The sequence below is a fragment of the Natator depressus genome, chromosome 21, assembly GCF_965152275.1.
Source record: "Natator depressus isolate rNatDep1 chromosome 21, rNatDep2.hap1, whole genome shotgun sequence".
Taxonomy (NCBI): domain Eukaryota; kingdom Metazoa; phylum Chordata; order Testudines; family Cheloniidae; genus Natator; species Natator depressus.
Window position 1 is genome coordinate 15,766,203 of NC_134254.1, and position 21,397 is coordinate 15,787,599.

General features: G+C 57.1%; 2 protein-coding genes across 2 annotated transcripts in view; both read left to right on the forward strand.

Moving 5' to 3' along the window:
* CSRP1 (cysteine and glycine rich protein 1) overlaps positions 1 to 1,796 on the forward strand; it is a 62,916-nt gene extending 61,120 nt beyond the window's left edge. Inside the window, exon 6 of the mRNA XM_074935999.1 lies at positions 136 to 1,796. Within this exon, the coding sequence (XP_074792100.1) occupies positions 136 to 212 (77 nt within the window). The 3' untranslated portion in view covers positions 213 to 1,796. The remainder of the gene's footprint in view (positions 1 to 135) is intronic.
* A 6,125-nt stretch (positions 1,797 to 7,921) lies between these two features.
* On the forward strand, positions 7,922 to 11,589 carry PHLDA3 (pleckstrin homology like domain family A member 3). Its single transcript, XM_074936483.1, has 2 exons — positions 7,922 to 8,441; positions 10,207 to 11,589. Exons 1-2 carry the CDS (start codon positions 7,922 to 7,924, stop codon positions 10,329 to 10,331), a joined length of 645 nt encoding a protein of 214 aa, XP_074792584.1. The 3' UTR covers positions 10,332 to 11,589.
* Positions 11,590 to 21,397: the final 9,808 nt, after the last annotated feature.

The window sequence follows — 21,397 nt, forward strand, 5'->3', positions numbered from 1 at the left end:
GAACTCTGGGAACGAGCCTATTTCAGCACTGACCCCACACCGTAAAACCACCTCCCCCACATCCCTATGTCCCCTGTGGCTGGCACCCCTCCCTTCCCTGTGTCGTCATCACTCATGGCTTCTCCCCTCCCGCAGGATGCTACGCTAAGAACTTTGGGCCCAAGGGGTTTGGCTTTGGGCAGGGAGCCGGTGCTCTCATCCACTCCGAGTGAGCTGTCAGGATTGGTTCCTCTGCCTCTCCCCTGCAGTGCTGAGCGCTTCGCCGATACCAAGCTCATCCAGACTGACCTTCAAACGTGGATCAAGGCAGCCCGATCCTTCCCCCACTTCCTGCCAGTGCTTCTGTCAATAAACTCCTGCTTATTCTAACTAGACCACCACCCACTTGCCTGCTGGTTTCCTGATCCAAAGCTCACCGAAAGAATCGGGAATCTTCCTGTTGACAGCCATGGGCTTTGGCTCAGGATTGAGCAGCATAGGCCAAATGGCCTTGACACCCGCGCACACACATGCAGAGAACTTTCCACACAGCTGGGGCGCATCACTTTGTAGGTGGTAGGCTCACCTGTGAAACCTGGATGCTTATCTAGATCCTCTGAGGCTCTGAATGCAGCCATCCACTGGGACGTCAGAGGAGTGTAACAAGCCTTACTCGATTGTTCATAGATGTAAAAAAAATCAAAGCTGGCAAATGATTGGGGCTTGTAGGTGGGTTATTGTTCCTCTGGAGATAGAGGGAGACAGAGATCCAGTGACTGATGTGAGTGAGAGATACAGACGAGGGAGAGGAGAATATTTTTTTAATAGTGTATTGTATTTAAAATACTAATTGGAGGGACAGTCCAATATAAATCACTGGCCAGCTCCCCAGTGGCATATATCGGCATAGTTCCATTGACTTCAATAGAGCGATGTCAAGTTACACCCTGGTTCTAAATCTAGGAAACTAGTGTGCTTTCAGAAGTGGCCACTGACTCAGATTGTCTCAGTTTTGGGGAGCCAACAGGGTCCTGATCTCTTTCAGAACCACTGCAGCTCCCACTGACTTCAAATGGGTACTTGGCACGTCTGAAACTCCAGCCCCAAGCTGCCTGGTATGGTGTTCCTAAAAACCGATGCCCAGCGTCACTGGCTAACTTGGACACATTTGGCTGAGATTTCTCTTCCCGCGTTACTAACAGCACCTTAGCCTATTAACCCAAGAGCGTGGAAAAAATCCAACTTGTTTTTCACTGTTTGTGCCACTGTTTTGTGTTTCGCTCAGCTTGAACACTGATATCAGTTTCGTGCTTGGTTCACAGTTGGTGCCACCGTGTTTGGATTGCAAACTCTGTTGGGAAATGTTTGCATGTTTTTAAAAAAAAACGGGCCAGTTTTGTCCTCGGTTACAGTGCTGTATAAACAGACAAACGTGCCCTGGTACCATTCTCCTTGGGGGGCTTCAGGTGCGGCTTTGCTTTCATGGGCTCAGATGCCATCTGACGCCTTGAGCAGAATAGAAAGATGCAAAAACTGACCAAGGAATACTAGAACATGGGATCACACAGAGCGTTCTTTGGGTTTATACCTAAAACTTCACTAATTCACTTGGCATCATTCCCTCCCTTCAGGGTTTTACCTGAGCAAAGCTCACAGCTTTCATTTCTCCTGTTTCCTCCTGAAGCAGGGATGTCAAGGACTCCACAGACCTTTTCCACAGTGCGGGAGAAACATTATGTTGCAATATTTCTACGGTATGTGCCATGTGCAAGGATTGCGTTCAAGCAAAATTATGTATTCAATAAAGCTCTGAGCATGAGGCTCTTGTTCAGTCTCTTCTTTCCCTAGCAATAAGAGGAGGGATTCGCCACATGAGAGGAGAACGCCTTCTTTGGCTTCATGTGAAACTGACTCTGTAGGAAGGGAACTGGCTGCTTCCTTTAGAGACCTGGATCAAAACTACTTCATTACCCCACTGCTTGTGTCATCAGCAGGATTTGAACCTGGGACCGTCAGTGTTACAAGCAGCTATTTCCACTGCATGCATCCGATGAAGTGGGCTGTAGCTCAGAGGTGGGCAAACTACGGCCCATGGGCCACAACCAGCCCGCGGGACCATCCTGCCAGCCCTTGAGCTCCTGGCTGGGGAGGCTCGCCCCCAGCCCCACCCCGCCCTAGCTGGCAGCAGTATTAGACTCTTACTAGGAGCAGCCTATGGGAAACGCAGGCCATGTGCTCTGCTAAGGTAGGTGACACTGTATTAACTAGTCGGGTCACAAGTGGCATGAGTTTAATCTCAGCCCAGGGCCCCAGTTTCTCCACCCCACTGATGCCCAGTCTGTGGGCATCTAAGCCCAGGGCAGGCGCAACTCTGAGTCAGGCCTGGGCTGTAATAGCAGAGCTATTACCTGGTTAACCCTCATTAACTTCACTCACAAATGGACAAGTCCCCAAGCACTGCAGTGTGGGTAAGGACCCCAGGCTGGAGCTGCTGCCCCCGAGTGGGCTCCAGGGGTCTGGACCCTTCATTCACCATCTTCGCCTGGTTCCCAGGAGCTCTTTCCATCACCGCTCTGGCATCAGAGCGCTCCATGGGGAGGGTCTGTCTGGGCAGGGGCTCTCACCGCAGCTGTGCAGCCAGGCCCCACCTTGCAGCTTGTCTCCCTAATGGAGCCGGAGCCTGGCTAGGGACAGAGCGTGCTCTCCTCGCATGGAGCAGGGACGCCTCAGTAACAGCCAGAAGTCTCCCTTGGCCTGCCTGGTTGTGCAGCAGGAGGGCCCAGCTGTTTGTGGTGCGGAGGTCAGTGCCCTACGGGGGACAACTGCCCCTGCTGTCAGACCACAGCGAGGACACTGCTGAGAACAAGGCTGAGTGGGTCTCATTTGCCCCCAAGGGATCTGTCTAAAGCCCAGCTCCCCCATCTGCGCCATAGGGGTGTTGACACTGTTGGAGATCTACAGGTGGACAGAGCTGACGTGTGCTGATACTCGACCTACTAGGCCCCCTCCATGCTAAAGAGAGGCTACGGGAAGACACAGCTCGGGGCTGAGAGGCAGCAACACAGTTGTGCGGGGAGCCCAGGGCTGGAATCGCAGGGCGCTGCAGGTCAGGATTGAGGTCCAGGGCTGCGTGTGGCTCAGAACTGAAAGGGGGGGTGGGGCCCTGCAGGCCAGGAGCAAGGGGCACTTTCAGAATTGGGCGGGGGGGACAGTTGTAACACCTCTGTGGGGCTTTAGGCCAAAGGTTTGGCTCCTAGCTGGACCCATAGGGATCCAGATACCTTTTTGTGGTAAATGGTATTGGTTTCTTTGCCAAATCCCCAGCCACCACCAAGGGGCAGGGTTTGCTGGGCCCTGATGATAGGACTTGGTAAAGCACAAGGCTGGGGGTGATGTCCAATCTACCGTGCCCTTCAGTTACCCTGGCACAACTGGGGCGGATTGATCTGAGCTCTGATCCCTGGCTCCATGACAATGATGGGAAGCTGTCCCTATACCTGCTGGCAGCAGGACTGTGGTGTTAAGGGACTGGCTCCGCTCGGCTGCTCCTTGGGAAGGGAAGGGCTGGGGCAATTCAGAATCTGAACCCAGCAGAGTTGGGTGAGTGTCTGTGCCCTCTGCTGGCAGACTCCTGGGCACTGCAGGCTGAGATGCCAGGAGGGGCTCCAGGGTCCCAGCCATTAGATAGGGAGGGGAGGGGGCTGGGAATTTTCCCACGGAATGCATCTGGCTCAGAAGGTTTCTCAGGTGCAGGTGGAATTTTGAGGGGGATGGGTAGAGAGAGGCCAAATGACCCAAAATAGCCAGTGGCCCAGTGGCTAGGGCCATCAGCTGGGAGCGCTGGGTTGAATCAGGCAGAGTAGGTCCCCTACATCCCAGATGAGGGCCCTAACCACTGGGCTATTTTAAAAGGTCTTGGTTTCCTCTCAGGGCAGAACAAAACCAAATCCCCAGCGCTGATGTTTTCTGTGAAAGGGAAGTGGCGTTTTCCAGCCAGCTGTAATGGGGAGGTCACTTAAGAGTCCGGCACGTGTCTGTTTGAAGCAAGCTTCCCCCCCCTCCCTTAGGTAGGAAGGTTGCCCCAGTTGTTAGTGTGTTCGCTTGGGACTGGGGAGACCTGGGTTCAAGGCCCTGCTTTGCATGAGCTGGGACACGTCCCTTAGCCTTGCTCTGCCTCAGTCCCCCAGCTGTACAATGGAGCCAGTACCCCGCAAGGGTGCACAACGGCAAATGCATTACAGGCTCTGAGGTGCCCAGACGCTTCTGCGCTGGGGGCAAGATAAACACATGAGCCTGATTCGGCACAAACGCTGGCAGGTTTCACAGGCTGGGCCGGGGCTGGTTTGGCCCATGTACATTGTTATCTGCGTGCATGGAGCCCAAGGAGATGGGGGGCTATGCAAGTGTTAAGGCCAACGGAGACGTTTGCTGTATTATCCCCGCACTGGGCGAGACCTCTGCCGTCGGTGCCTCCAAGAGACCATGTACTCTCTCAGGGCTGTGCTCTTGGTTCCCTGTGCAGTCCTGGCTCCCCGGCATGCAAAGCCAGGCTAACCTAACTGGGGATCCTCCCCCCCACAAACACCCTCCTTCCTGTGCTGGTTTGCCCTGCAAACCAGAGTGGCGTTGCCACGGGGCACGGTGGCAGCCGTGAAGCAAAGCGATGCTGCCACCGTCTCAGGCACTGCTTTTTGTGCAGGTGTGTGGTGGCACCATGTCTACAGGACCCCACGCTCTGGGTGTCCCTAAACTGCGGCCTGCCAGAAGCTGGGACTGGACAACAGGGCATGGCTCACTTAATAATTGCCCTCTTCTGTTCATTCCCTCTGAAGCACCTGGCGCTCGCCACTGTTGGAAGGCAGGACACTGGGCTAGATGGACAATTGGTCCAACCCAGTGTGGCCGTTCTTATGTTCTGATCTGATCTCTCCAGAGAGAACATTCACAATAGGCCAGAGGGCTACGATCTCTCTCTAATACTCCCTGCCCAGCAGCCGTCGGGGCTGTGGTTTTATATCTGGGTTTTCATTGCTTTCTTTTATACCCATCTCCTTCCTCCTCTTTCTCTCCCTTCTAGCGTTCACTTCTCTTTCCCCCTTTTTCTTTCTCTCTCATCTTTGCTGCATTTCATCGTGGCCGTGGGAGGGCCGAGTGCCACCATGGGCTGACCTGACAGTGCAATGACATCTCCCAGCCGTGCGATGAGCTCACCGCGCTGTGACATCGCACCGTGGTGACGCCATGCTATGGCAGGGTGACCTCACAGCCCAGGAGTCTCGCCTCTTAATCCATTGCAGGGCGGATGAAGCGTTACTGAGAGCATGGCATGGATGCATGGCAGCTACAATTCTGGAAGAGTCAAAGGTGGCCACATCCCAATTGCAAATCACACACAGAGCATGCTCCCTGGATTTCCTTGCACGTAAATGTTCCAGTGGGGTGGGGGAGGTGCAGAAACGGTGACAATGGGACAGTTGCAGGTCTCTGACACCAGGTGGCACTGTGGAGTCATTGCAGAGAAGGGCCCTGCTCCCTTCCGTTCCCATAAGGGGTGATTGTATTGCAGGACAGGAGAGGGGAATTTGAGGCCCAGGGCTAGATAGATTTGGGAAGGAAGAAGCTCTGGCTGCAGCTCATGTCGGGGCATGCTGTCATGAGTTAGCACCAGGATGTGATGCTCTGGCGTTGTCACAGAGTGCAGGAGGTGCGGCCTGTCCCCCCGCTAACCCTGACCTGGCCTGCGGTGCAGAGGACAGACCATAAAACCACAATCCGACCCTTACAAGCACCTGGGTTTTCCCAAGTTGCAGTTGCTTCATTGCTACTTCTCATGACCTCGAGGACTCTGGGCTGCCCACATGCAGCTCCGTTATGTGCCAGCTCCTTGCTGCAGCCCCCAAATCTAGCAGCAAGGTACCTGCCAAGGTCCTGCTGACACTGGAGAAATGTTCTGTGCAACAGCCCCCAACATGGTTGAACCCTGGTCAGTCATGCGGTGCCCTGTGCCTGGTTCTTCCTGCAACCTTGGCTTATAGGCTGGGTCAGGGACTTCGTTTGACCCAGTCTATGCTGCAAGATCAAACCTGGCGGGGGGGGGGACGACAGGGACACAACTGTAAAGTGCGGGTTGGATCCCTCTTGGTTGACATAGAGGATAACCTACTACCGCTGCCAGCCAATGGTCCTTTAGCTCAGGTAGGAGAGGTGTGTGCTTGAGTCCTGGGTTCAACTCCTGCAGGGGGCTGTAATGTAGTACAGGGTAGGTGGGACTGAAGTTAACCCCAGGAGGTCCATTTGTGCTTTTGGTTACTCCAGATTTACCCCATGTGAGGCAGGGGGGAGTTGGCCCTTGGAATCATTAACTGGTTCCTGGGTACAGCTTCCGCTGGGATTTGCTGCCCCAGCCCTTTTAAGGAGGAGTAATTAGCCGTGTCTCATTCTTACCACAGACTCACAGCTCCGGCCATATCCAGCAGCTGCCCTGGGGCTGCGGATGGCTGAGAAATGTGGGTAATCAGTAGCTGCCGGCTGCATTCAGGGAGGCTCTTTCCAACAGTACCTGCGCTCCTCTCCCCTGGGCAGCACCATCGCTAGGATGAAGGGAGCAGCTGGAGGCTTTGCAGGTGCCCGCTGCTCTCCCAATGCCATTCAAATGGCAGCCGGGCCGGGGTGGGTGGGGGTCTGAGCCATTCGCGTGGCAGCCGGCCCAGCTCTCCTCAGCCCTGGCCAGGGGTATCCTCCCACCTGCGGCCCTGGACCCTGGAACACAGATAGCATGTGGGCACCTCCCCAACTAATTCCTGCCAACCCAAGAGCACAGTGTGGGCATTTGTCCCCCCCGGCAGCTAATCTGGCTAAGAGCCTTCTTCTGCTGCCTGCCCAGATCTCTGCTTCTTTAGCTCAAGCAAGAAAGGCTGGTGGGTTTAGTGCTGAAGGTCCTGGATTCAGACCCTGCTGATAACACTGGAAGGGGTGGTGACATCTTTATACCACATGGCCCTGATCTCACATCCTGTCCCTGTCAGTGGGGGATTTGCTCTGGTTTCTCTACCCCCCAAGCATGTGATGCTGGCTGCTTGCCTCACAGACCATCCCACCAAGCCTGTCATCTTGCCTTTCCACTGCTACGAGCCCTCTCTAGTGTCTGTACTGTTAGAGGATGACAGCCTACTACTGCCATCAGCTACAAGAGTTACCCCTTTAGCTCAAGTGGCAAAGGCCTGAGTTGTAATGCTGAAGGGTCTGGTTTCAAACCCACCCACCCACAAAGCCAGAGGGAAGCACCAGACCATAGCAAAGCCCAGGAGACAAGAGGGAGCCCCTTTGTGGGGATGTGCATATGTGAAGCAACTGATCAAGCCAATGTGTGGGGGTCGGCAAAGCTGCACACAACCCCCCTAGGTTGTTCGTATCTGGGGCCACTGGGCCTGCCTCCTGCTGGGGTTCATCCTCCGGAGCGTGGCAGAGGCTGGGTGTGCCAGGCCTCTGAGGCATGGTCATAAAGAGGGGGCAGACCCCCATCTGGCCTGGCTGCCACACACAGGACTCAGACCCCACCTGGCCCAGCTGCCATGCGAATGACTCAGATCCTCGCCTGGCACCCTTGCTGTGCAAACAGCTCCACTCCCGGGTTCAGGTTGCTGCAGAGCAAAGGGTGGATTTACGCTGCCCTCCTGCCAACGATTCAGGCCTCAAACCGGCACATCAGCCCTGCAAACCACTAACCCTCCCCCTCACCCAGGGGCTCCGGCAGCCAGGAAAGCCCAGGGGTGGAACCGGGGCTGCTCCGCAGGGATCCTCTCCCTCCCCAGCCGCGTGTGCCCATTTGTGAATGAATCCCAGCTGCGCGCCGAGGCCGCCCCCAGCCTGGCCCGGCCCGCGCTCGGCCGGGAAGGGTGCCCGTCAGGCAGGAGGGGCGAGGGGCCAGGCTCCGCAGGGGAAGATGCAAGCGGGAAGCGGGAAGGCAGGAGAGCCTGGGCGTGTAGCGACACATCCCGGGCAGGGCAGCGCGGGGCCAGGGCTGAGCCGCGGTTCTGGTGCCCAGCCGGCGCCGGGCGCCCCGGGGAGCCGGGCTCCAGGGGATGCCCCGGCGGGGGCCGGCCCGGCGGCCGTGGCCCCCTCGCAGGTGCTGAAGGAGGGGGTGCTGGAGAAGCGCAGCGGGGGGCTGCTGCAGCGCTGGAAGAGGAAGCGCTGCCTGCTGACCGAGGAGGGGCTGCGGCTCTTCGAGCCCGGCGGCTCCCGCGGCAAGGAGCTCGGCTTCGCCCGCATGCGGGCGGTGGAGTGCGTGGAGTGGAAGCGGCGGCACGTCTACTTCACCGTGGTGACCGAGGGCGGCGGCGAGATCGACTTCCGCGGCCCGCGGGAGGAGCCCGGCTGGAGCGCGGAGATCGGGCTGGGGCTGGTGCGGTTCCAGAACCGCCGGGCCATGCAGAGCGTGCGGGCCCGGCGCGGCGGCGGGGCGGGTGAGCCTGGGGCCGGGCGGCGCGGGGCGGAGCGCGGCCCCCGGGGGGAGTGATCCGTGCGACGGGCAGCGGGGGGAATCCGGGGCTCAGCTCTCGGCTCCTTGCTTTGGAACTGGCTCATGTCCCCGAGGCAGCGAACTTCCCTAGAGCAGGACCCCTGGAGGATAACAACTTTCCGCTGCTACCAGCCCAAGGGGTCACTCCTTGGGCTCAGCCGAGGGAGGTCTCCGCTGAGTCTTGCCTTCCACCTCTGCTGGTGCAGGGTGTTACCCTGCCCACGCCAAGGGTGATGTGCCAGGCCCCCTTGCCCTTCCCAGAGCCATCCCAGCCCTCCGTCTCCAGGCCCCTCTTTTCCCTCCGTGTTTTCGTTGCGGGGCCTATCGCCTGATTTCCCGGCGTGCCCCCAACTCTCCGGGATTTCAGAGGGAGCTGTGGGTGCTGGGCTGGGTGCTGCATGTATTTACCCTGTGCCAGTCGGGGGTTAGCCTCCCGCAAGGGCCCCTGAGCTGCTGTTTCTGGGACTGGGTGGGGAAGAATTTCAGTTCCTCTCTCTGGCCTGGCGGGAGGGGAAAGGAGCGGGGTGGGAGGGGGCCAGGCATAGATTGTGTCTCCACTGAGTGCCAGGATGGGGTTTCCGTAGCCTTTGCCTGGAACCTGGCCATGGGCTGATGAACCCCCTTGCTGCACGAGCAGACTCCGCTTCACCCGCGGGTGCAGGCCCTTCCCCCAGGCAGTCACTTCTCTCCGTGTGCCAGAGCCCCGCTACAGGACCCTGCCTTCCTTGGCCTAATGCTGCTGACATGGGATCCCAGCTGGCAAGCCCGGGTGTTTCAGGACTGGGTTGCCAGTGCCCTAACCCCCTCCCCCTGCCTTGGAGACAATGTGCCAGGTCCCACTGCCAGCCTCCTGGGCATGCTCCAACCTGGGCAGGTGCTGGGGCAGCTGCAGATCCCCAGGCCTGGAGCAGCCCTGAGCGCTGTGGTGGGTTGGAGTGTGGGGGAGAGGGGGTTGGATGGGAAGCAGCCAGCCCTGGCTCCTAGACCCCGCTCCAGCACGTCCGCCAAGCCCCTGGCTGATTTCCATGGTGCTGCTTAGGCACTTGGCACCGCTTCTGTGCGGGATTGGAGCTGGGAGGGCTGATCCCTCTGCACGGTGAGTGGGGCAAGCTCCCCTCCCCCACCCAGGCTAGTGACAGCATCCACATGATGGGAGAGGTCCCCTCCCAGCATGCCCTGGCCCTCAGGGTGGCTGTGGTGACCATAGCACTGCTGCTGTGAAACTTGGAGCTCTCAAGCTGGAAAACACCCACGGGGCTCTTCTTTGCTCCCACAGCCCCAAAGCAGGGCTCGATCCTGCGGGGTGCCTGGGAGCCCAATTCTCCACTACTCCCTTCCTGTGTTTGGGGCAGGGTGGGGGGCTTCAAGCCACCTTTGCTGTCCCCCTGGTCTGGGCCTGGCCAAGCCCCAGGGTACGTCAGAGCTCTCCATCTGTCCTGACTCGGGTGGAGCAAGCCATGGCTTATACCACAACCCTGTGTGCTCCCCTCTCAGCATATTCCTCTGGCCTAAACCCGAGCTGGGGCCAGATTCCCCCCGATGTAAATAGGTGGAATGCCCCATAGACTTCCCCAGAGTCTATCTCACTTGCCCAGCTCAGACCTGGGGTCCCTCAATGCCCAGATGAGCTCCCAGGTGCCCATGCCAGCCAGTCCCCTGGCCCTGAACTGGGCAGCCACCCTCGCTAACTGGTGCATTCCCTTTGGCAGCAATCCAGTATGACACAGCCCCGAGCGGCCAGGCCACACACCCGGAGGGACACAAGGGAAGGACGGGGATGCTGGAGGGGCGCTCGCTCGCTGGTGAGGAAAACGGAGTCCCTGGCTGTGAGTGAAAGAGGGGCCCTGGCTTCGAGAGGGACAGCAGGTGTTTCAGCGCCAAAGGCCCGATAAGCCTGGACCACGTCTGCCACTAGCTGCTGCGAACCTCCCCCCGTCCCTGCTGGGCCATAGGCTGCTGCACCGGTCTCCAAGCGCTCCGTATAGCTTGGCCCAGGGATCTGGGGCCCACTGGTCCAGTCAAGGGCCTGCTGGAGAGGTAGGAAGAGGAGCACCCAGCGGGATAAAAGCCCAGGATGACAGCAAGAACCAAAGCAAGATTGTTTCACGCCTCATCAGCCTGCTGCTGACTGGACACCAGAAGGGACTCGACTGTGCTAGTGGGCCGGGGAGCCCATCCCGCATACTGGACCTGCCATGTCTCTGCTGCCCAGGCTCAGCCAGGCATCTTCGTGATCCAGAGGTGCATCCCTTCCGTCTCGTGGTGACAAGCTGCCCCGTAGCTGAGCCGGTTGGGGCCGTGATGAACTGGAAGTCGGCTGCCCTATGTCTCTTCTCCTTAGACTGATCCTGCGGACTGGAGTAGCTGGAGATCCAAGCTGAAGATGCAAAATTTCAGCATCCAGAGAATTAGCCTGGTGGGATGCCAGGGTGTAGGAGGGGGTGGGTTCCTGAGCAGAGTGATTGTGTGGTGCCGCTCCCCAGTTTGGCTGGGACCTGTGTGATGACAGGCTTCAGCAAGAAGGCGTGAGCCTGTCTCGGCCGGTGACCTGTCTGGACAGAGGGGTTGTGAGGACAGCCCTGAATGAATTCCTCCCTTTGTAACAGACGGTGCAAGCGCTCGCATGCCCTGCCCCACTGGTTCAGACCGGCTCCCCTGCCAGGATGGGGAGTCACTGCTGTTGGTGTGTCTGGACAATCGACAATGCGGGCACCTGGGCCACCGAGAGCAAAGGGTGGTTTGTGTCTGGAACGCTTTGGTCATCAGACAGTGCCCATTCCGCACTCTGCTGCTTCCTGGTTTGCATCTTCACCTTGTTGGGGTCGGGGCAGTTCCCCCTGTGCACAGATCTGCCGATGCCCCTCAGTCCTGATTCGCAGCCCCCTACTATTCCAGCCGGGGGCTCCCCCACATACAGCTCTGCCAATGCCCCTCAATCCTGACCTGCAGCCCTCTGCTTTTCCGGCCCTGGGCTCCCCCCATACCACAGATCTGCCCCAGCCCCGGTTTTGCACCCTGCTGTGCCCATCCTGGGCCTCCATGCGAAGCCCAAGCTGAGTGGTAATTTTGTAACAGGGACCAATAAACATTACAGGGATGTAAATGTTATCCTTCCTCTTCTGCTGTGATCATTTGTTGGGCGGGGGGGTGGCCATCTGGCCCCAAAGAAGGAAGGGAACCAATTGACAGCCCAAAGCAGCCATGTCCTGAATGCCCCTTGTAAAGGATTTTTTATGAGATTAAAAATGACCACTGGGGATTGAGATGAAACATTTGAATAGAGGTGTAACAATCTGAAGAGGAGCACTGGAAGTGTTCTGTTTCATGGCTCGCACACACACAAGTGAGGTAAAAACACAAATACTCTTGCTGGAAGGTTGCACCAACCCACACCTTCATTTCTGAGAATTCATCGTGATAAACCAGAGAGACAAAGCAGAGAGGTACACCTCATCCCACCATTTTCTAGGCTGCTTCTCTCCAGGCTGGCCAGCTGCTGACTGATGCAGATCACGCAGCTTCCCTCTGAGGCCCTAGCCTCCAAGCAGGACCAGGAAATCCCTCAAGCTTAAAGTGATGGCTTGTTCTTTGTAACCAGTTTCCAGTACACCACAGCAAGGAGTCCCATGGATTGTCCCATGTGCTACATCAGAGACAGGCCTGGGCTGTGATGAATGCAAAGGGGGCTGCAGGTCACAGACAGACCCAGCTGGTCTCTCTAGCTTCCACAGCTTGCACTGTCCTGGCATTGCACAGTGGCCTGGGCTGATGGACTGCCAGGGGAAAGGAGGAATTCTCAGATGAAGCCTGGGAGCCTGAGATTAAAATCAAGGGAGAGTCTCAAAGACCTGAGAGGTGGCAAACAGCTTAGAAAACACAGCAGCAGCACCAACAGGAAGGGCTAGTGCTGGGCAGAGGGGCAGGGAGCCAGCGTGGCTCTGCCCACTCTCAGCCCATTGCCCTCTGGGGTTAGGATTCCCCCTGCACCAGGCTTCACAGTCGGGATTCGGTGGCATTACAGGGGTGCCCAGGCCTCATGCTGGCTCTGTAGGCAGGGGGAGGCCACCCCCTGTGCAAGGGTGCTTATGCAGTTCCCTTTGCAGGGCTGATGAACCACCCCTTCCAGGTAGCATCCTCCACCGCATCCACTGCACCCTGGGACCTTTCATTGCGGGCCTGGTAGTGAGAGGCCAGTTCCCTAGTGCCAGATGGTTCTTGCCCTATATGGCATGGCACTCCGTTGCCAATTGATGGGCACTCAACCTTCCTTATCCTTCTAAGTAACAATGAGGTCTTGGGCCTTGCTCTGGGGAGAGCGGCAGTGGTGGCTCGGGGTGTGGTTCGGTGGCTCCCCAGATTGTTCACCAAGCGCCCACAGCCTGGGTGAAGCTCTGGGAAAACACGGGCCCTCAAACCCTGCTCTGCTCCAGCTGGTTTGAGTTTGACACAAGTATTTTGCAAAGCTCTCACAGTCGGGAGGGGAGCACCTGCCCCGCATGCCGCTCCGGCCTCATGCAGGAGGGTGTGTTGAACGGGGAAGGGTTAACATCACCCCTCAATGTCCCTGGACCCGGCTGGCTGCAGACCCATCCCGGAGGGGAGGCAGTCGGGAACTCTGTGAGGCGGCCCTCCAGAATCCAGCGGGGAGACAGCCTAGAACGCAGAGAAGTTGCAGCCTGGAACCTCCGGCGGGAGGCTGGAGCCCTGCGTGAGCCTGGAGCCTTGTGGGGAGACAGGCAGGGTTTCTCTGTGGCCTGTGCTGCTCTGGGCACTTACTGTTCGTCATGGCTTTGCTGCTGCAGGGTTTGCAGGGACCAGGTGTCTAGGTATTTAAAAAACACGTTCAATCATCTGGTTCTCGCTCTTGTGTCTGTAAAATGCAGCCCTGCGGTTGGGGACTGAGCTCCTCTCCAGCTGCTCCTGGCAGGCACGTTGTTTATGGGCTGAGCAGTGGGAGCAGGAAGGACGTGGAGCGCGGTATTGGTAGGTACGAACATGGACCAAGGTGCCAGCTCCTTATCAGAGGCAGGATCCTCTGGAATGCGACACAGACCCACAGAGGGTCACTCCCCCAAAGGGGAAGTGTGGGTGGGTGAGACTATCTGCACCAGCACCGCAGAGGACAGGGGCTCTATGCACGTCCGGAGCGAAGCCAAGGCTTGCGCTGCCCCCCTGTGAGCTGCAACAGGACCAAGGTGTGAAGCAACGCTTCTGCCTCTTGCGGGCTCTCCTTGCTCCTCCCCCGTGGCTGGGATGGGCCTGAATCACTCAGCCCTGGAAGGAGATGGAGGTCCACGCTCTCAGCTATTTCGAAAACCCAGCGAGTGTGTGGGTGAAACACGGGCATTTCCACATCCCGTCTGCTGGTCCCTAAGGATGTGGTCGGTGCAGAGCATGGCACAGCTGGGGTCAGCTCCTCTTGGTATCCGCTACTGGGGGCGGTTCCTAGCCCCCCGGGGTCCCTGTAAACTCTCTGCCAGCCGGTGATGGGGCAGACCCAGGGGCCTCCCATCAGGAGCATCAGGGTCACCCCATGTGCGTGTATCTGTGTACGTCCTGCACATTCTGTAGCTGGGACTCCGAACCAGACCCCACCGTGGCTTCCTCAGAGCTGCCAGCCCCTCTGCAGCACCTCAGTGGAACCGCCATAGGCCTGAGCCGGTGATAGGTGTTCTCTCCAGCAGAGGCCAGTGACATACATGCACATAAGCCAAGTCGGGCACACGCTTCCCGGGCGGAGACAGGTCGCTTTCTGCATGCAGCCTGTTTTCTTGCTGTCGGTGTGGAGAGCTAGCGGAAGGGAGGAAACACATGCAGTATGTTGCCAGCTCTCACGATTTTTTTTGCCAGTCTTGCAATATTTAGCGTTTTTACTAAAGCCCCAGCTCCCGGAGTCATGGGAGTGAGTGAGGACCTTGGCTCGCATTTAACAACAAAGCGTCCAGTCCTGGTTGCAGAGGGCAAGCTGTAAAGCATGACCCAGGAGGCAAAGAAACAGAACCCAATGTTTTTACAAACTCTCCTGATTTTTAAGCCAGGCTGGTATTTCGGGGCCTGACTCGGGAGTTGTGAGTGCTTGGGGCCGACATGCTGCAGGGGTCACACTCCACAGGGGTGTGAATTCCCACGTGCTCCGCAACAGCTGGAGGGCAAACGCTTTATTTGTGTCTTCACCTCCAGCCTGGGACAACACCCTGTAACAACACGACAAGCCCCTCCCCACCCCTGGTCAGGAAGCAGGGCCTGCTGCAGAGCCAGCCCGGGGCAACCTAACAAGCACAGCCGGCCTGTAGCAGGCTGCCTGATCGGCTCCCCCACCGGCTTGGTCTGAGGAGTCAACAGACTGGCTCCTAAGCCCAGCAGCCGCAGAAGTTCATTTGTGCTCAAAGCACTTGCCCACGGTTGCAATAGCTCCTGCGCCTGTTGCCCCCCAGCCCTGCTCCCGCCTTGTCTCACTCCTGACCCTCAGCTCCGATTCCTGACTCTGGCTCTGACCTTTGGCATCTGGCCACTGACTCCTGCTCTAACTGCTAGCTGTGACTGTCACTTCAATCTCTCTGGTCACGTGATTACAGACATGAAAGTTGCGATATTACAACAGAAAAACTTCAAATCCAGAGTCCAGCGAGAGACTGCTGAATTGGAATTCATTTGCAAATTGGATACAATTAATTTAGGCTTGAATAGAGACTGGAAGCGGCTAAGTCATTATGCAAGCTAACCTATTTCCCCTTGTTTTCCTAACCCCCCCCCTCCTCAGACATTCTTATTAAACCAATTTATTTGAGCATAAGCTTTCGTGAGCTACAGCTCACTTCATCGGATGCATACCATGGAAAGTGTAGAAGATCTTTTTATACACACAAAGCATGAAAAAATACCTCCCCCCACCCCACTCTCCTGCTGGTAATAGCTTATCTAAAGTGATCACTCTCCTTACAATGTGTATGATAATCAAGGTGGGCCATTTCCAGCACAAATCCAGGGTTTAACAAGAACGTCTGCGGGGGGGGGGGGGGGATAGGAAAAAACAAGGGGAAATAGGTTACCTTGCATAATGACTTAGCCCACCTTGATTATCATACACATTGTAAGGAGAGTGGTCACTTTAGATCAGCTATTACCAGCAGGAGAGTGGGTTTGTGTGTGTGTGGGGGGGTGTGTATGTGAGAAAACCTGGATTTGTGCTGGAAATGGCCCAGCTTGATTATCATACACATTGTAAGGAGAGTGATCACTTTAGATAAGCTATTACCAGCAGGAGAGTGGGGTGGGGGGAGGTATTTTTTCATGCTTTGTGTGTATAAAAAGATCTTCTATACTTTCCACAGTATGCATCCAATGAAGTAAGCTGTAGCTCACGAAAGCTTATGCTCAGATAAATTGGTTAGTCTCTAAGGTGCCACAAGTCCTCCTGTTCTTTTTGCGAATACAGACTAACACGGCTGTTACTCTGAAACCTGTCCAAGTCCCGGTCTCTTATAGCCCCAACACAGGTACCCAGCTATACAGACAGGGAAAGCACAGCTGGAAAAGCAATCCCCACCCACGCAAGGCCCCCCATTCACACTAATGCCCCACAATCCCCTGCACTTGGGATCTGACTCCTGGCCATTCCGTGATTCTGTAAAGCTGAAGGGGCCTTTCTTACCTCCCCGCCCAGTCGGGCTGTGAACAGACTTCAGGTCTCAGCTGCAGCGTCTGGCTAAACCCACTCCACAAAGCCCCATTTGCTAGAGAGATTCTCCCTAGCAGGAGTGGCTCAGGCAGGGCCCCACACTAGCTGCCCCTGTCTCTGCGGTTCTCTCTTCAGGGAGCTGTGCCGGGAGCTGGAAAGAGGCTGATGTGCAGATGGGCAGCCATTGCCACGAACAAGTGAAAAAGACAAATGGGTGATAAAAGGGATCATTAAGGAAAGGAGCGAAGTGATGGATGTAGGCCACTCTGCTGGGTGTACCATAATCCTGGTCTGCCCTGAGACACCCACCCACCCCGACGCATTTCTGCTGCTGCTCCTCCACCTTGACCTCCCAGACCCACTCTGCCCTCTTGCTATTCCTATTGTGGAGTCTCTCCTGAGCAGAGACCAGATGCTGCAAAAACAGGAGGTTTGTTGGATGTGGATAGACCCCAGACATATTTCTTGGTGGGGCTGACCCAGGAGAGGAGTGGTTAATATCCCAGCATGCTCTGGAGCGCATTGGATGTGGGTGAGAGGTTGAGATCATTTTACTTTCTGCCTCTGAGGGCTGAATTTTAATATACAGTTTCAGAGAGAAAGGTCACCAAGAGTCTGCAATGAGCACGCAGCAAGGACGTCCCAGCCAGGCTCCTGCTGACCACGCACAGGGGAGGGGCCCGCTCCAGCCACACCAGCCCCTTATACTGGGCTAGACCGGGATCAGCCTCATGAATCCTGTGAGTAAACCCACACCGCACGCAGGGAAACCTCACACCGAACTCTGCCCCCAAACAGGGGCACCACACAAACACACACACAAGCCCCAGCTCCTGGAGTCAGGTGAGTCAGTGAGATTCTTAGCTTGTGGAAGGGGACTGTTGCCCCCTTACTAACACTCAGTGGGGGTGTTTTGGTTGGCTAGCTCCGAGTACTAAAAGGGGAAGGGTCTATGGGAAACCAGGACCTGAGACTGATAGTCCCCAGGAACAATGGGGAGAGGCCAATGCTCCAGGTCAGCCTCAATGACAGGACCGGCAGGCTAAACAGAGAGTCAGGAGGCCAGGGAGGTCCCGTGGGGCCGAGCTAAGGAGAAAGCAGGGGCCCAAGGTGAGCTGGGGAGCAGAGCTGGGCCAGATCCAGAGGGACCAGAAAAGCAGCCCAGAGAGAGCAGACCCTGTCCTGGGAGCAGAGCTGCAGCAACCAGAGCCAGAGGGGCCAGAGAAGCAGCCCAGGAAGCAGGTCAGTGCTGGGAGCAGAGTCACAGAAGCAGCCTGCAGAGCAGACCTGTCCTGGGAGCAGAGCTGCAGCAGCCAGAGCCAGAGGGGCCAGAGCAGCAGCCCCGGGAGCTGGAGGCAGAGCTGCAGCCGTGCTGAGACCGAGTGGTGGAGCTGGGGCTGGAGCAGTCCGGAGCCGGGTGCGGTGAGCAGCTGGGGAGACCGAGGGGGACCCTGGGCAGCAGGCCCAGCACAGGGAGACGCCTCAGCCAAGGGGCTCTGCAGGCCAGGCTTGGATCGTAACCCCGACAGGGCGGGGCGACACTGGGAAGAAGGGTCCTACCACTTAGAGCCTGAGAGCGTGTGGCTACCACCAGAGTGAGTGTCCAACCCGCAGCATCCCTGCAGCACAGCCAGGGCCGGAGAAGGGGCCTGGGACTTACAAGGAACAGACTGTGAACTGCCCCGATGTTCCAGAGACACTGTTTGTGATGTTCCCAGCCACAGAGCGGTGTGATGTGTTTCCTTTAACTTTTCCCATTTTCCTTATTCTTTTTAAAATTAATTGTTGATTAAATAATTTTAACTTGTATGTAATGGTCAGTGGGTCAGAGAAGTGCCTAGTGCAGAGAGAGTACCCCGGAGTGGGGACACCCTAGCCCCTGTCCTAGGTGACCACAGCAGGGTTGGGGGTTGAGCCCCCCAGGAATCCTGGGCCCAGCCTTGTTGGGGTTACGAGGAATCTGCCAGACAGGAGAGTGGAAGGGGAGTCCTCAAGGGCAGGGAGGCCTCTGGGTAAAGGAAGTGGGAGCGAGGACTCAGATCCTCTCGCTAGCCCACTTCACCGGGGTCGTGCAGAAGCCAGGAAAGTTCCCCACAAGAGCGGGACTGTTCCCCCGCTTACACTTGCATTTAAAAAAACCAAGTGTGTTTCCCACTGTGGTGGTTGTGAAGAAAAGCTGGATACGTGACCGAGTGGGACCACATCCTAAAGGATCAGATACCAGAAGGCAAAGAAAAAGAGCCCCAAAGATGATGATAAAAATCTCATGATTTTTAAACCTGTCTTGTGATTTTTGATGGCTTGGGCTGGCAATAACGAGGAAGCTCAGAGGCAGCCAGAAAAGCAAAGAAAACACTCACTAGAACTTTTCCTAACCTCATCCGCTTTTCACTGGTTAATTCCAGTGGGGGTTTGATGTAGCCACCAAGCCAACAAGGAAGCGAGGCCTTAGAGGAGGCAAAGAGCTACTGAAAGATTAATCCAGGGATCACAAAAGGAGGCAGGGGCTGTATCTGTTCAGTGATCGGCAGGGAGATAGTTTGCAACACTGACGTTCAAAACGTCGTCGGTAGGTTTCAGAGTGAAAAGCCACAGTGATGCACAAAGACAAATTACGCTTGTTTTAGCCCCAGTAGAACTGCAGTGATATAAAGCCAGTGTGAGAGACATCAGAAACAGGCCTGGGGTTCCTTGCAGACGTGGGCAGACATCACTGTATCAGTGCCATGACTGGTAGTTTTCTTTGCAGAATCTTTGGACCTGAGTCTCCTCTCATGCTGGTGTAGACCAGGAGTAACTAGTGGCTCAGTCCCACTCCTGGGGTCATAGGAACAGCAGCCTAATTCTGTCCAAACCTGGCAGGAGGCTCCTTCCCCAGGTGCCGTCCCTGGACCCCTGAATTCTGCCCCCTATGCTCCAAAACGAGCTCCCTGTGCTGGGGTGTACAACCCCCACCCCGGTACTGAGAGGGTTAAGGGGAGCTGGAGAGCTCAGTTAGGGCTTCTGGAGGCGCAGAGAAGGGGTGTGGGCTCAGTGAAGGACAAGACCCAGCTCGGGGGACGGGGGACTTGGCAAGGCTTGCAGAGTGGAGTGAGTTGGAGTGGTTGGCCTGGACAAAGGCAGGGAGCCAGCCCCAGGGGTTTGCATTCCAGGGTGAGAATGGGCTGGGGGCAGCCTCCAGGGAGAAGCCCTGGGAGTGGCTACTCCAATGGTGAGAGTAGGCCAGGAGGAGCAGAAAAGGGTGGATTGCTCACCAGCATTGGAGTGGACGCTGACTGCAGTAGGATGCTGAGACCCCAGAAAGGGTGGGGCACTCATGTGAGTTACAGCATCAAGTGGCTGGAGACTGCTGGAGTCCAGACTGCTGGAGTCCAGAGGCCAGAGGGGCTGCCATGCTAGGTCTCACCACAAGGAGGCACCCTAGGACGATGGGGTTCGTGTTCTGGACTAAGGACAGACGCAGATCTGACTGAGCCTGGCTCGGCCCAGGAGAGAGCACAGGCGGGATCCTCAGCTGGCCCCTTTACCCCGGCTGAGCATCTGGGCCCAGGCCTGGTTTGGAAGCCCTGCGGACACAGGGTGGGGAGGCTCTCGCTGGGGCCTTCTGGGATTCTGTCTAAGGAAAACATGAATAAACTTTTGCTCTCTCCCTCCCCCGTCCCCTTCCTCTGCCCTGCGGGAACCTTTCCCAGAGTCAGCTGCCCGGCTGTAAAACTCTCACCCACGCAGACAGCTGCGCCCCAGCACGGAGCCGCCGTGGGCTTAACTCTTTCCGGGATAGGATGGAAGGAAGGAAGGAAAAACCACATGGACAAATAAGGGACAAGGCTTTATTTTAAGGGATGTTCCAGGGACACACCATTTCCCTTGGCATAGCATGTATTTTTCTCTCAAACGTACACTTCTGCTGCCCTCAAGTATACCGTGCAATGATCATAAGCCTCAACTGAATGTTTAAAGTGGTACTGATCAGTTACATCTTAAATCCAGGGCCCCTGGTCACCCTCTGGCACAAATCAATGAAAGAAGGGACTCCCCCTTACAACAAGGGCCTGGTGGTCACGCTATCCCTGGGTGCTGCTGGCTGCAGAGGGAGGATCTGGATGGGGGAGGTTGGTCCCTTCTCTGTTCCAGGGACCTGCTGCACCCAGGCTGTGCTCCCGGGCCCTGCGCTAGTCAAATGCCAGGGATGGGGTGAGGGGCTCAGTGCGCTGGAGCTTTGGCTGGAGTTCAGAGCTGATGCTGGTCAGGGATGTGGTGTGCAGAGCGCAAGCTGAGAGCAAATTGCCTGAACAAATGTCCCGGCAGCGCCTGCTGCGGCTGCTGCCCTTGCCCAGGGCGTGGGCTCTCGGCAGCTGCATCCAGACAGGAAGTTTGGTTTTCCTTTGGCAGGGAGGGGAAATCTCCCCTGTTAACCCCTTACAAGCCTTTGCGCCTGCTGCAGCCTGCTCTGTGCATATCTGCAGGCTCAGGTGGGGCCTGCTGTTCTGGAGCTGCCCAGGGTATGACAGTAACCCAGAGGGGGTAAATTCCCTTCCCCCTCCTCCCCGCTCCCCCTGGGATGTGGCTGGTCAGGAGCCTGGTGAGGGGCTATGGTGGAGTCTCTGGCCTGGAGGCTGCTGGCTCAGATCAAGGTTGTGCTGGCTGGCAGCAGAGCCAGCGTCGTCCCCGTCAGAGTCCTGGTAGGTGCTTGTGGAAAGGCAGCTTCGGAGCAGGACTTTTGTCTAGGTCCCATGGACGAGTGTCCACACCGATTTCCCCCCGGCCCATGCTGGCAGGCACAGCACAGAGACCAAGGATTGAATGGGTCATGGATACCATGCCCCCCAGCTCCTGGGCCCTGGGCAGGAGGGATCACGGGGACCGGAGCTGGCCCAAGTTGCCCCTGTTCTGTAGCTAAGCAGCGCCCAGCCCTGTGTCTCTGGCACCTCTTGCCAGCGCTGAAGTGACCCTCAGAGATGGAAAGATGGCGGCCGGGTGGCGTTCAAAGGGGAGGCCCTGAATCTGTCTCCCACTGGGCCTTGCAAGGCGCTGCCCGCAGCACAGGGGCCATAGCCCCCCGCCCTTCCTGCACACGCAGCATCTCCCCAGCAAAAATCTCTGCTAGCTGGAGAAGACAGCAGAAAATGGATACCAGCGCGGAAAGCTACACGGGCCCTCAGCTGGGCAGTGCCTGGAGGCAATCTCAGCTCACGCAACTTGGCAAGTTATTCCCGTTCCTG

Excerpts from the sequence above, each read along its gene's own strand:
- PHLDA3 (XM_074936483.1), top strand. The coding sequence starts at position 7,922 with ATGCAAGCGGGAAGCGGGAAGGCAGGAGAGCCTGGGCGTGTAGCGACA. Across the intron at positions 8,442-10,206 it reads CCGGCGCGGCGGCGGGGCGG|CAATCCAGTATGACACAGCC; the intron begins GTGAGCCTGGGG and ends TCCCTTTGGCAG.